The sequence below is a fragment of the Onychostoma macrolepis genome, chromosome 04, assembly GCF_012432095.1.
Source record: "Onychostoma macrolepis isolate SWU-2019 chromosome 04, ASM1243209v1, whole genome shotgun sequence".
Taxonomy (NCBI): Eukaryota; Metazoa; Chordata; class Actinopteri; order Cypriniformes; family Cyprinidae; genus Onychostoma; species Onychostoma macrolepis.
In genome coordinates, this window is record NC_081158.1 from 6,680,842 (window position 1) to 6,691,914 (window position 11,073).

Below are 11,073 nucleotides of genomic sequence, written 5' to 3' on the forward strand. Positions count from 1 at the left end.
TGTGTACCTATTATAGCATTGTGTGACATGCTATTATACTCAGAAATGACTTGTTGCATGCATATTATACACAGTGGTAACTTCTTGGTGTAATATGTAGCCTACTATATGTACGTGGCATTATATGTACGTGAAAAAAAGAGAGCCAACATCGATGACAACAAGTCTGTGATTTAATCAGGTGTTTATTTGAAAAGAAACACTGAAAATGCACATGACTGAAACGTGAAAATGTGGAAAGACTGTTTCCTGGAGCACATCACTGGGTTGGCAAAGGTTCATCTGTAACATAATGAAATTGTTAGAACAAACACAACACACACAACAACACGGGACTCTATCAAACATCACAAACACCCTTACCTTGACCTGACATTATTATTGGAACGGAAATTGATGGCCTTTGAAATTGGGCTTCAGACAAAGCATATGGCCTCTCCATAATCTGAAGCTTTGCCTTCTTCACTTCCAGCAAGGCCTGGGCGAGGTTGTTTGCCTCTTGTAGCCCTTGCTCGATTCCCCGCAGAACTTCTAGCTTTTCTTTTTAAAGCTTCAGCAGCTCTTCATTGCAGTCACCTCAGATAGAATGTCATGGTAAACGGGGGCCTGGAGGCGAATCTTTTTTTCCCAGGATGGTAGGGGAAGGTCCCGCCTTTTTCGCCTCTGATTGGCTAGAAGGGCCCTCCTCCGATTGGTTATTTGATTTGGCCGTGAAACGTCATCTCACGTTCATGCCAAACTGTCAGCTAGTCTGTTTTGATCGTATTTACCGCCAACAGAGGTGAATTATGCTAGTAAACAGTGTGATAAGTGCGTGCCGTCAGATTTATATTCCAAGTTCACATTTTCATAGCCTGTTTAGATTAGTCCTAAATGTTTGAGCGAGTTTTGTGATGATGAGAGATACTGAGAGAGAGAGGTGATAGTCGGTGGTGCAGAGGTGTGTGTGTGTGTGTGTGTGTGAGAGAGAGAGAGAGAGAGACAGACCAATACAATAAAACGTGTGCAATACAATAAAACGGCACTATTTTGCCCAGCTGTGTGCACTGTGCAGTGCAGTGCAGTATTCTAGAGTAATGATGAGTAGTGACGCATCATCATGCTCAGCTTTGACTTAAGGTCCATTAAATAATACAAACAATTACACAGAGGGAACTAGGTATGGAAAGCAGTGAGACATGTAATGACTATTGTACACTGCAGTGGAGTAACATTGACAACCACCTCTAACAAATAGGCTACAAGTTTTCCCAACCAGCAAATAGGCTTAGAACAGCAGCACAATTAACAGAACAGTCAACAGAGTTCATTAAGGTTCCCTGAGGTGACGAGAGATGTGTTGGTCCTAACTTGTATCCTGCCTGCTCAACAGAAACTATTTAATGAAACTATTACGTCCAAATTATTACCAAAGTAAAGTCACAGGCATGAACATTTTTAATAGGCTATCACAGATGAATGAAGCCGCAGTCAGCCAATTGTAGTAAAGACACCACACCACAGTATGATTCAAATATGACAGATTTTATTTATTGTGAACCTAAGTGCTAGTAATAGACAATATTAGTGCATGTTGACCATACTAGTAATTATTGTCTTATTATGTAATTGTAATTGTGTGTGTGTGTGTGTGTGTGTATGCGTCAGAGTGACTTTATTTATTAACGTTTATTTCTTGCTGTGTTGGCTACCTAAGGACACAGAAGTAGAGACACACTGGGCAAGGGAGTGTGGTGCCAGTCTTCTTGGCAGTGCACCACTCCCCTCTTTTACCTTCCCATAGTTGTGTTCCCTCCGGGCTCTTTTTGGAGGTCTACCAGTGATGAGCGCCCGTCTGCCCCCCAGCGGAGTCTTACGACGGGCAACAGCTGTAGGTTGCACGCCTATTTGTGTGCTCATTTGCAGACCCTTTCTTGCCTGCATTCTGATGTTTCTTGCAGCAGCACTCCTCATCTTCCCAAAGGTAGACAATGCTGAAATCAGGCCGCTGTCAGTAAGAATGGACTCGTAGGATGAGACAAGGGATTGTATTGGGGCTTGGAAGGTCTCATCATTTTGAAGCTTGTCCACAAGGTCATTAAACATTGATCTGAGACGACCTTTGAGATGCTCACGTTGAGATGACACTTCAGTTCCAGAGCCGTCTTGTGGTGTTCCAGCTTGGGTGCCTTGGGTGGGAGTGGATGTTCCAGCTTGGGGGCCTATTTCTTGGGGGCCTTGGGTGCCTATTTCACAGAAACACATGTTAATTTCAGATCCTGGCATGTGATTGGAAAAGGATAAAGACGTAAAATACTACAACATATGGCCCACTGTTCTGTTCAATTAGTTGGCCTGCTGAAAAGTACTCACTTGCAATGAGTGGAACTGTTGGGCAGTCTTTCTCCATCTCAAACTGCAAGCCCATAAACCAGCTGTCTGGTACAACAAGCTTTTCTTTTTGGACAGACAAGATAGGAGATACAAAGAGCCATGATTATACACATCATCATAAATCAAGTGCACTGGTGTGGTGTTTTACATGCACAGTCACACACAGGAGAAGTTGAGATTTGAACTGCTGACCCTTCAGGTACAGAATAACCTACCAACTGAGCTACAGTTGCCCCTCTACAAGTAAGCTGCAACAAACAAGCTAATTACCTTTCAGAACAAGCAATCTAATACCTGTGGCCATCTCATAGAAGGACTTCTTTGCCGTGAAGGATGTCACTGGAAGATGGTGGCCTCCCTGCAGCTTGAAGGCCTGCATTACAGAGTGTTGGTGTTTGCAAAGCGCCCCATTGGTGCCAGCTGGGCAGGTGCACATGCCCATGGAAATGTTCACCAGATAAACGCCTCCTTGTTCACTGGGAACAGTGTAGTTTGATTCATCTTGCTAGAATATGAAAAAAGAGATAGATGTTGAAAATAATATTAGAAAAAGGTATTTTTGTAAATCACAAAATGCTAAGACATTAACGAAATCTAGAAACAATGGAGGGTATTGAGAAACTGAAATACGATCCCTTCATTGCGTTACAAAAACCCCTATCAAAAACTCACTAAACTCATTGGTAGTAAAATGAACACACACCTTGAATATTCTGTCAGGACTGAACAACTGTCTGTTTAACTTGAACTTCCGCTTCACAGTCCTTCCGTTTGCTACATCGAGGAGTCGCCTGATGTAGTATGCCTCCAGTCTGGTGCAAATGAAGTCGACCAGTTGAGTGATATTGTAAGCCTTCAACCTGTAGGGAAGGCAATAGAGAACAGAATGGTTTCGGAATTTGACTTGTATCGACAGAAGAAAATCTGAATCATGAAAAATGAAAAGATAAAAAGCATTCACCATGCTTCCATTGAAAATAATGCACACCTTAGAACGTTCGTCAACCAATCAGATTCAAGCATTCAACGGCCCTGTTGCAAGTAATGGTGTGTGTGTGTGTCACCTTCAATAAAGTTTTAAAGTTTTATACATTTGTATTCCTACCTGTGGAAGATGCTGTCTTTCAAGACCCTCATGGCACTTTCAACAAAATTATTTGTGTCATTGCCCCGCGTTGGAAGGCCCGTGCGTAGACAGATAGCCCAGTCCTTGCGTTGGGCAAACACTGCCGTCAAATGGTCCCGGTACTGTTGGTGCTTCAGCACCGCTGGGTCCTGGAGAGCCTGGTGGTAGGAGGCCTCCAGCTCCTCTGGTGACATGGCATACACCATTTTTTTGAAGATATCCAGCAGCCACTGCCGGTCCCCCTTCGGCACCTGTGATGAAAATATTAGATCAAGTGTCTTCATACATACTAGTAAGACAGTTTATTTAACACATCCAAACAAAGATATTTGCTGAGAGAACAGTTGGGGATTTTAAACCAATGTTAGAATTTAAACTGAATAAATATAATAAAACAATATGAATTTTTCTACAAACCCCATGGTGACTGTCCCAGAGCCATCTCCACATGGCCTGGAGCACGTGAAAGACACAAAGGAGGGAAGTGGTCTGCGGAAACACATTCTGCAGTGCCTGTCGCAGGGCTTTGCAGTCATCGGTCATGACTACTTTTGGCCCTAGCACTCCTCTTCCATAAAAAGCATCCCCTGGTAGTATAGACTGCAGCAACTTGAGTCCCGCTGCAATGGTGTTTTGGGACTCGGATGTTGTGACTATGACTCCCAGTGGCAACCCACCTGCAGCCGAATGGGTTAGCAGGAGGAATATTCGGCTATTCATTCGGTCGCAGTTTCCTGACAGAAATGAACAAATGTTATTTAGCTATACAAGTTTTTAAAGTCAAATTAATGTTTTAAAAAAAGAAGGGATTGTGGAGAATAAAGAAAAAAATAAAACAAAAATCTTCAGTCCCACAATGTGTTAGGGTCCTCTGAAAATGAGATCCAAAATGATTTTTCAGACTGGTGAGGTCTGCTGTCAAGAGCCTATGATGGGTACATGGAATATGTATATACCTATTTATACCATGGTCTGAGTGAATACTCGATTCTGATTGGCTGCAGGGTGTCCGTTAAAAAGTGATAGAGGACAAATAAATAAACCGTCAGGCGTAACCAAGGAAACCAAGTTATTGTTTGTAACTTGTAACGTTAGATTTCGATTGTAAAACTAATTAAAATATAAACTAATGTTTTTAAAATGTGTTATTTGGCAAGTGACTATGGTATAAGCGGGTTAATGCCCTTCGAGGTGTCCATTGTCAGGTAGTAATGGACTTCGGCGGAGGCAACCGGTTCACGCCTCGCCGTCGTCCATTAATACCTGACAATGGACACCTCGTCGGGCATTAACCCTTACTTAACTAGTAACACAAGAGAGGTTATCTCAACATGAAACAGACAAAAACATACATAAAACATAACCCTGCTACCAGTGTTGCCTTCAGGACAAACCTGATGAATCCATAAAAAGCATTTCTCCACTGTGTCTCTCCAGTCTGTGTATCCTCTTCATGACTGGAGTGCACAAAGCGATGACTGTTTGTCCGTCAGCGGTGGACTCCATCCGCCCACATGTTTCACACTGTTCCTTGTTGTAAACCTCCAGACGTTCCTGGAGGTTTTCAAGCATGGCATCCCCAGATGAAGCTCCATAGTCCCGCTTAAAAATGGAGTAGTATAATCTGTAGAGGCAATAAATAACAAACATTTCTAGTGGGGACATAGTATAGCAAAGCCTTATTTAACAGCTCCTCAACTGTCAATGTGTTATGGTTATAGCTGCACGTGTGCTCAAAATCGAGATGACTACATTTCCTACCACTGTGTACCACTGCTATTCACCAGATCTTTGTTTTTGAATAAGCAAATAAGACACTGACCGGTAGCAGAATTGGACATCAGGACAAATGGACCTATCTGCAGAGGCATACAAGTATGAATCACTCTGCTCCTCCTGGAGGTCATATTTCAGGGTGTTTAGGGCTGAAGAGGGTGAGTGCCCACTCTGAAAAAGTTTCTCCAGCTTCTCCACGGTCTCTCTGGACACATCCCGATGCTGTAAGGCCTCGGAACAGCCAAGGCGGTGGTTGTGGTGATGTTTGATGGTCACATGCAACAATAAACCCTCCTGAATATGAGTATCACTAGATCTATAAAATATGAAAAGGAAACATGAGCATGCAACCTGGATTAAACAGTATGTAAAGTTAATCTCTAAATTATTGTTCTGTTACGTGTAATAGCCTACCTGGACTTCCTGTTCTGGCTATGCCTGTGCTTTTTCAGCACAAGGTAGAGCACAGCAGGACAGTGTGTGTTTTTTTTTGAGGAGCCCGTCTGCCTTGTATTGTGCTGGCATTTCATGTCAACCTTTGAACATAGAAATGCTTCATTGAAGCTCTGAGTCTGACTATTTAAACAATTACAAAAAGAAAAAACATGCCTATTGTACAGCTTACTCGGTAGCTGTTTCGCCGAACCGTATCCTCGGTAATAGGATAGGTTTTGTCCACTCTCAAGGTCACTCTTGAGGACTGTTGAATGTCCTCCAACCAGGCCTCTGCCTCCTCTCTGGTGGCAAGTTGAAGTTTTATACAGGCTGTAAAACCCATCTCCAATGGTGTGTAGGTGCAAATAAAATGGCAGTGCCCCTCAGGCATAAGTTGCTGTTCAAATAAATGAAATATAATGTTAGTAAATCAACCATATTATTTCAAAAGGCACACTTACAATTATCTCTATACTTGCATTGTAGTAGAAATAAGTACAGGTCACAGATAATTTGTAGAGATTAGAACCCATCAACACAACGAACAACAAACCCTTACTGTAAGCCTAACCTTAACCATTCAAATTCAATACCTCTAGATACCTGCTCCAAAGCCATTTATTACTGGAGCTGTGCTGCCTGTCCATTGATTTATACCTAACCCTAACCTCAAGATGATCCGGTATGATGTTCTCCAAGTTCTCCTTTGCACAAATATGACACCAGCGACACTTAACTTTCATGGCTACACACACACACACACACACACACACACACACAATAATTACTAGTAATGTTTAACATACAGTTAATGTTAATGCACTAATATTGTGTATTCTTTACCTTGAAATGGCTAATATGCTGGCTTCAGGGTTTCGGAAAGAGATTGTTTCTATAGAAGATGGGATGAATAAGCACATTGGCATGACACAGTGGCCCTTAACCACCACATTTATGTGTGGCTATAGCCTAAGTTACTGTATAGTCGATTTACCATCAGTGTTTGCCTCACCTAGACACACTCTCTCTCTCTCTCTCTCTCTCACACACACACACACACACACACCTCTGCACCACCGACTATCACCTCTCTCTCTCAGTATCTCTCATCATCACAAAACTCGCTCAAACATTTAGGACTAATCTAAACAGGCTATGAAAATGTGAACTTGGAATATAAATCTGACGGCACGCACTTATCACACTGTTTACTAGCATAATTCACCTCTGTTGGCGGTAAATACGATCAAAACAGACTAGCTGACAGTTTGGCATGAACGTGAGATGACGTTTCACGGCCAAATCAAATAACCAATCGGAGGAGGGCCCTTCTAGCCAATCAGAGGCGAAAAAGGCGGGACCTTCCCCTACCATCCTGGGAAAAAAAGATTCGCGGCCTGGAGTCATTCACAGACATACTGGCACCCAGTATGTGTATTGGGTGAGGGGTCTGTGATTAACAAATAATCTAATGACTAATTGATTTGTTAAATCTAATGAAAAATTGTGTTTGATTGGTCCAAATGCTACATCAGTATAGAAAATAAACAAATTACAACCATAGATAAATATAATGAATAAACGTTCGGTTTAACTTGGAAGAGGCTGCGGCAGAAATATATTAATATTGTTCAGCAGAGTGTACATACTGCTACTACTAGGCTACTATTAAAATTATTAAAACTTTATTTTTTTTTAAAGTAATGGTCACAACATTTCTTCCATGTTTTAATTTTAATAGTAAAATATTGTCTGCCTAAATAAATAAATAAAGTTTGATTTTCAATCATTTAAAAGATAAATGAAATTAATGTTTTATGCCTTCATTTGAAAACCAGATACAGAACACAGAGGAAAAATAAAACATTTCATAAGGCTATTTTAAGAATAAGTTTTAATAAACTAAGTAGTTTTTATGCATTTAAATAATTAGACATACTACAACACAGAATTTAATAACAATAAAACATATGGTGAAAGAAAATAAAACACCCACAATTTCCTGAAGTTTTAACAACCTAGAATAAATTAATAGAAATGACGATTCTGTCTGAGCTATGTGTTTTAAAACGAACACGCACTAGTCTAAACTGAAAATTATTTGAGCTATATTAAAATTACTTGCACTGATTTATTGTGTTGGATATATTTTGTTCCTTTGTGCAGTGGCTCAGGAGGAGATGAGGCTTTGAGTCTGTATAAATGTCAACAAGCTGAAAAAAAAGTTCAGTTTTTTGAGATAATGTAATCTTGTTAAAACCAGAGGTGGGTAGTAACGAGTTACATTTACTTGAGTAAATTTTTTGGGTAACTAATACTTTTAGAGTATATTTAAAAATGGGTACTTTTACTCTTACTCAAGTACATTTTTTGTGAAAAAACTGTACTTTTACTTCGTTACTGTGGGCGACGCTCCTCTCGTTACTTTATCTTAATGCAAGTTAAAAATCCTTCAATTTATTCCAAACGTGCCATCTACTTTTTTTCTGGGCAATGAGCGATGCCCATTCACGAATGATTCATTCTTTTGAGTCAATTCTGTTCGAAGGCTTAATCAGACCAGTTGGCAAACCAGTGAATCGGTTCGCGAATCAGTTCGAACGATTTGTTCAGTTCCCTGCCACACGCGCTGAGTCGTCTGAAGCGGTTCTCACTCAGAGTTGTAACATCAGGAGCGCTGAAGACGTGGCTTTGGATCTACAGTCAATTGAAAGCAAATCTGCAAAGGCTATTGTTTGCTAGCTATGAAGATCTTTATTAGACGAACACCGCGTGTGCTGTCGGTTCCACAGGTACAGATTCGATTACAATACACGATACCACTATGACATTACCAGTTTGTTGTACATGTACCTTACGCAATAAATACAATGTATAATTTATTCAGTAAATTAGCTGTCACAGAGTATGAAATGAACACCTGCCAAACCCGCGTTAGTTCCAGGAGGAATGCCTTTTGCCTAGACACAATTAATATTGATATTTTCACAATATTTACACTTCGTATTACGCTTCGTACGCACAGTATTTGTTTCGTTTAGATGTTCTGTAGCGGTCATGTGAGGAGTTTTCACTCTTCTCCGTGTCAGAGGTCACATATTTACATTTATAATACATAATTAATATACTTTAAAATATAATTTAATTCAGTGATGCAAATCAAAATTTTCATCAGCTGTTACTCCAGTTTTCAGAGTCGTATGATCCTTCAGAAATCATTCAAATATATTGATTTATTACCAGTATTGTTGAAAAAACCAGCATATGCTGGTTAGGTATGTTTTGAAGCTGGGATGCTGGTTTAAGCTGGTCCTTAGCTGGTCATGTGCTGGTCTTAAGCTGGTCAGACCATAAACCAGAAAAGGACCAGCTTAAATCAGCTCAAACCAGCATGCATGCTTCAAAACAGGTGTACCTTACCAGCATATGCTGGTTTTTTCAACAGGGGACAGTTTTGCTGCTTAATATTTTTGGAACCTGTGACATTTTGTTCAGGATTCTTTTATGAATAGAAAGCTAAAAAGAACAGCATTGATAATGAATCAGGCTGATAAAAATTCTGATTTGCATTACTGAAATAAATTACATTAAAAAAAACATTAAAAGTATTTTGAATGGCAGTGTGTGTGTGTATATATATATATATATATATATATATATATATATACACATGTGTGTGTGTGTGTGTATATATATATATATATATATATATATATATATATATATATATATATATATATATGTATATACACACATAAAAATAGACTATATTTAGTATATATGTTCAGGCGAAAACAGTATGTGAAAAGGGTAGTATGTCCGAAACCTCAGTATTCATAAAAGACTGGTGTGAGTACTGAGGATGGGGAGGCCACAGCAGCATCCTGGAAATGGTATAGTGCCATGGATGAGGCAATTGGGGCAGACCCCCCATCACTCCACTGGCCCTTATTGCCTCATCTGGCCTGGATGTTGCTGTGGCCTCTTTATCCTCAGTGAGCCCAGAGCCAGCGAGAGCTATAAGGAAAAGGTGAAAAGACCTGGAAGACTTAATTGAAGAGATGAGGAGAGAGCGCATGAAGCGGCTGAGATGGAGGAGAGACTATGGAAGAGAGCGAGAGAGATAAGCGAGGAAGGAGAGACGAGAAAGAGAAGAGAGATGGCGCCGGGAAACAAGTGAGCAAGAGGAAAGGAGAGAGAAGGTGGCAAAGGAAAGTGAGAAAAGATTACTTTGAAATTTGCATTTGGCAGATGCATTTATCCAAAGTGACTTACAGTGCATTTATTACAGGAAACATGACCCTGGAGCAGCCTGGAGTAAAGGGGCTTGAACAAAGAGACCTTGGAGGTGGCAGATGCGGAGATCAACCAGCAACCTTCTGCTTACCGTTTAGGTCCTCTTGTTCCTTTAGAGCAGGAGTCAGCAACCTATGGGACATGTGCCAACACTAGAAAGGTAACTGCTAGCACATAAGCAAAATGTATTAAAGTCTATTGAAGTCTACTAAAGTGTAAGAATTCATTGAAAGTGCGCAGCTCTTTGTGTGCGCAGATGAAATATGTGACCATAAACCACAAAACCAGTCTTAAGTCGCTGGGGTATATTTGTAGCAATAGCCAAAAATACACTGTATGGGTCAGAATTATCGATTTTTCTTTAATGCCAAAAATCATTAGGATATTAAGTAAAGATCATGTTCCATGTAGATATTTTGTAAATTTCTTACCGTAAATACATCAAAACTTCATTTTTGATTAGTAACATGCATTGCTAAGAACTTCATTTGGACAACTTTAAAGGCGATTTTCTCAATATTTAGATTTTTTTGCACCCTCAGATTCCAGATTTTCAAATCTATCTCTGGCCAAATATTGTCCAATCCTAACAAACCATACATCAATGGAAAGCTTACTTATTCAGCTTTCAGAACATGTATAAATCTCAATTTCGAGATTTTGTGGTCCAGGGTCACATATAATAAACAAGAATAAATATTTTTGAATACATTTATTTTCACCAAGTTAGATATCGATTATCTATCATTCAACTGATTATCACTGATTATTATGGAAGCCCGTTTCCGCCACTGAATAAAAAATTAAAAAGGTAATTGCGACTTTTTATCTCGCAATTCTGACTTTTTTTTTCTCATAATTGTGTGATATAAAGTCGCAATTCTGAGAAATGAAGTCAGAACTGAATTGTTACTGTTACTGGAGAACAAATATCAAAACTCTTTGGTCATTTTTGAACGCGATGCTACTGGTCTAATCGGATTCAATGATCTATGCTAAGCTATGCTAACAGTGCTATCGCCAGATCCAGAGATCGGCTGAATGGATTCAAAAACGGTAAAACTCAA

General features: G+C 39.9%; 1 protein-coding gene across 2 annotated transcripts; it reads right to left on the minus strand.

Moving 5' to 3' along the window:
- Positions 1 to 684: 684 nt before the first annotated feature.
- Positions 685 to 10,097, minus strand: LOC131538589 (uncharacterized). Of its 2 annotated transcripts, XM_058772502.1 has the most exons (11): positions 9,986 to 10,097; positions 5,901 to 6,602; positions 5,690 to 5,811; positions 5,322 to 5,591; positions 4,894 to 5,123; positions 3,917 to 4,233; positions 3,479 to 3,750; positions 3,077 to 3,233; positions 2,668 to 2,878; positions 2,353 to 2,436; positions 685 to 2,225 (listed from the first exon to the last, which is right to left on the minus strand). In XM_058772502.1, exons 2-11 carry the CDS (start codon positions 6,099 to 6,101, stop codon positions 1,669 to 1,671), a joined length of 2,421 nt encoding a protein of 806 aa, XP_058628485.1. In that variant the 5' UTR covers positions 6,102 to 6,602; positions 9,986 to 10,097; the 3' UTR covers positions 685 to 1,668. The 2 variants fall into 2 exon arrangements, with proteins under 2 accessions (XP_058628485.1, XP_058628486.1); XM_058772503.1 differs by lacking the exon at positions 9,986 to 10,097 and having other exon boundaries at positions 3,917 to 4,176; positions 5,901 to 8,997.
- Positions 10,098 to 11,073: the final 976 nt, after the last annotated feature.

Bases quoted from the DNA above. Each gene is read 5' to 3' on its own strand.
- LOC131538589 (XM_058772502.1), bottom strand. From the start codon at position 6,101: ATGCCTGAGGGGCACTGCCATTTTATTTGCACCTACACACCATTGGAG. The intron at 3,751-3,916 runs GTTTGTAGAAAA...TTTTCATCACAG, and splicing joins TCTGGGACAGTCACCATGGG to GTGCCGAAGGGGGACCGGCA. The intron at 3,234-3,478 runs GTAGGAATACAA...CCTTCCCTACAG, and splicing joins AAAGACAGCATCTTCCACAG to GTTGAAGGCTTACAATATCA.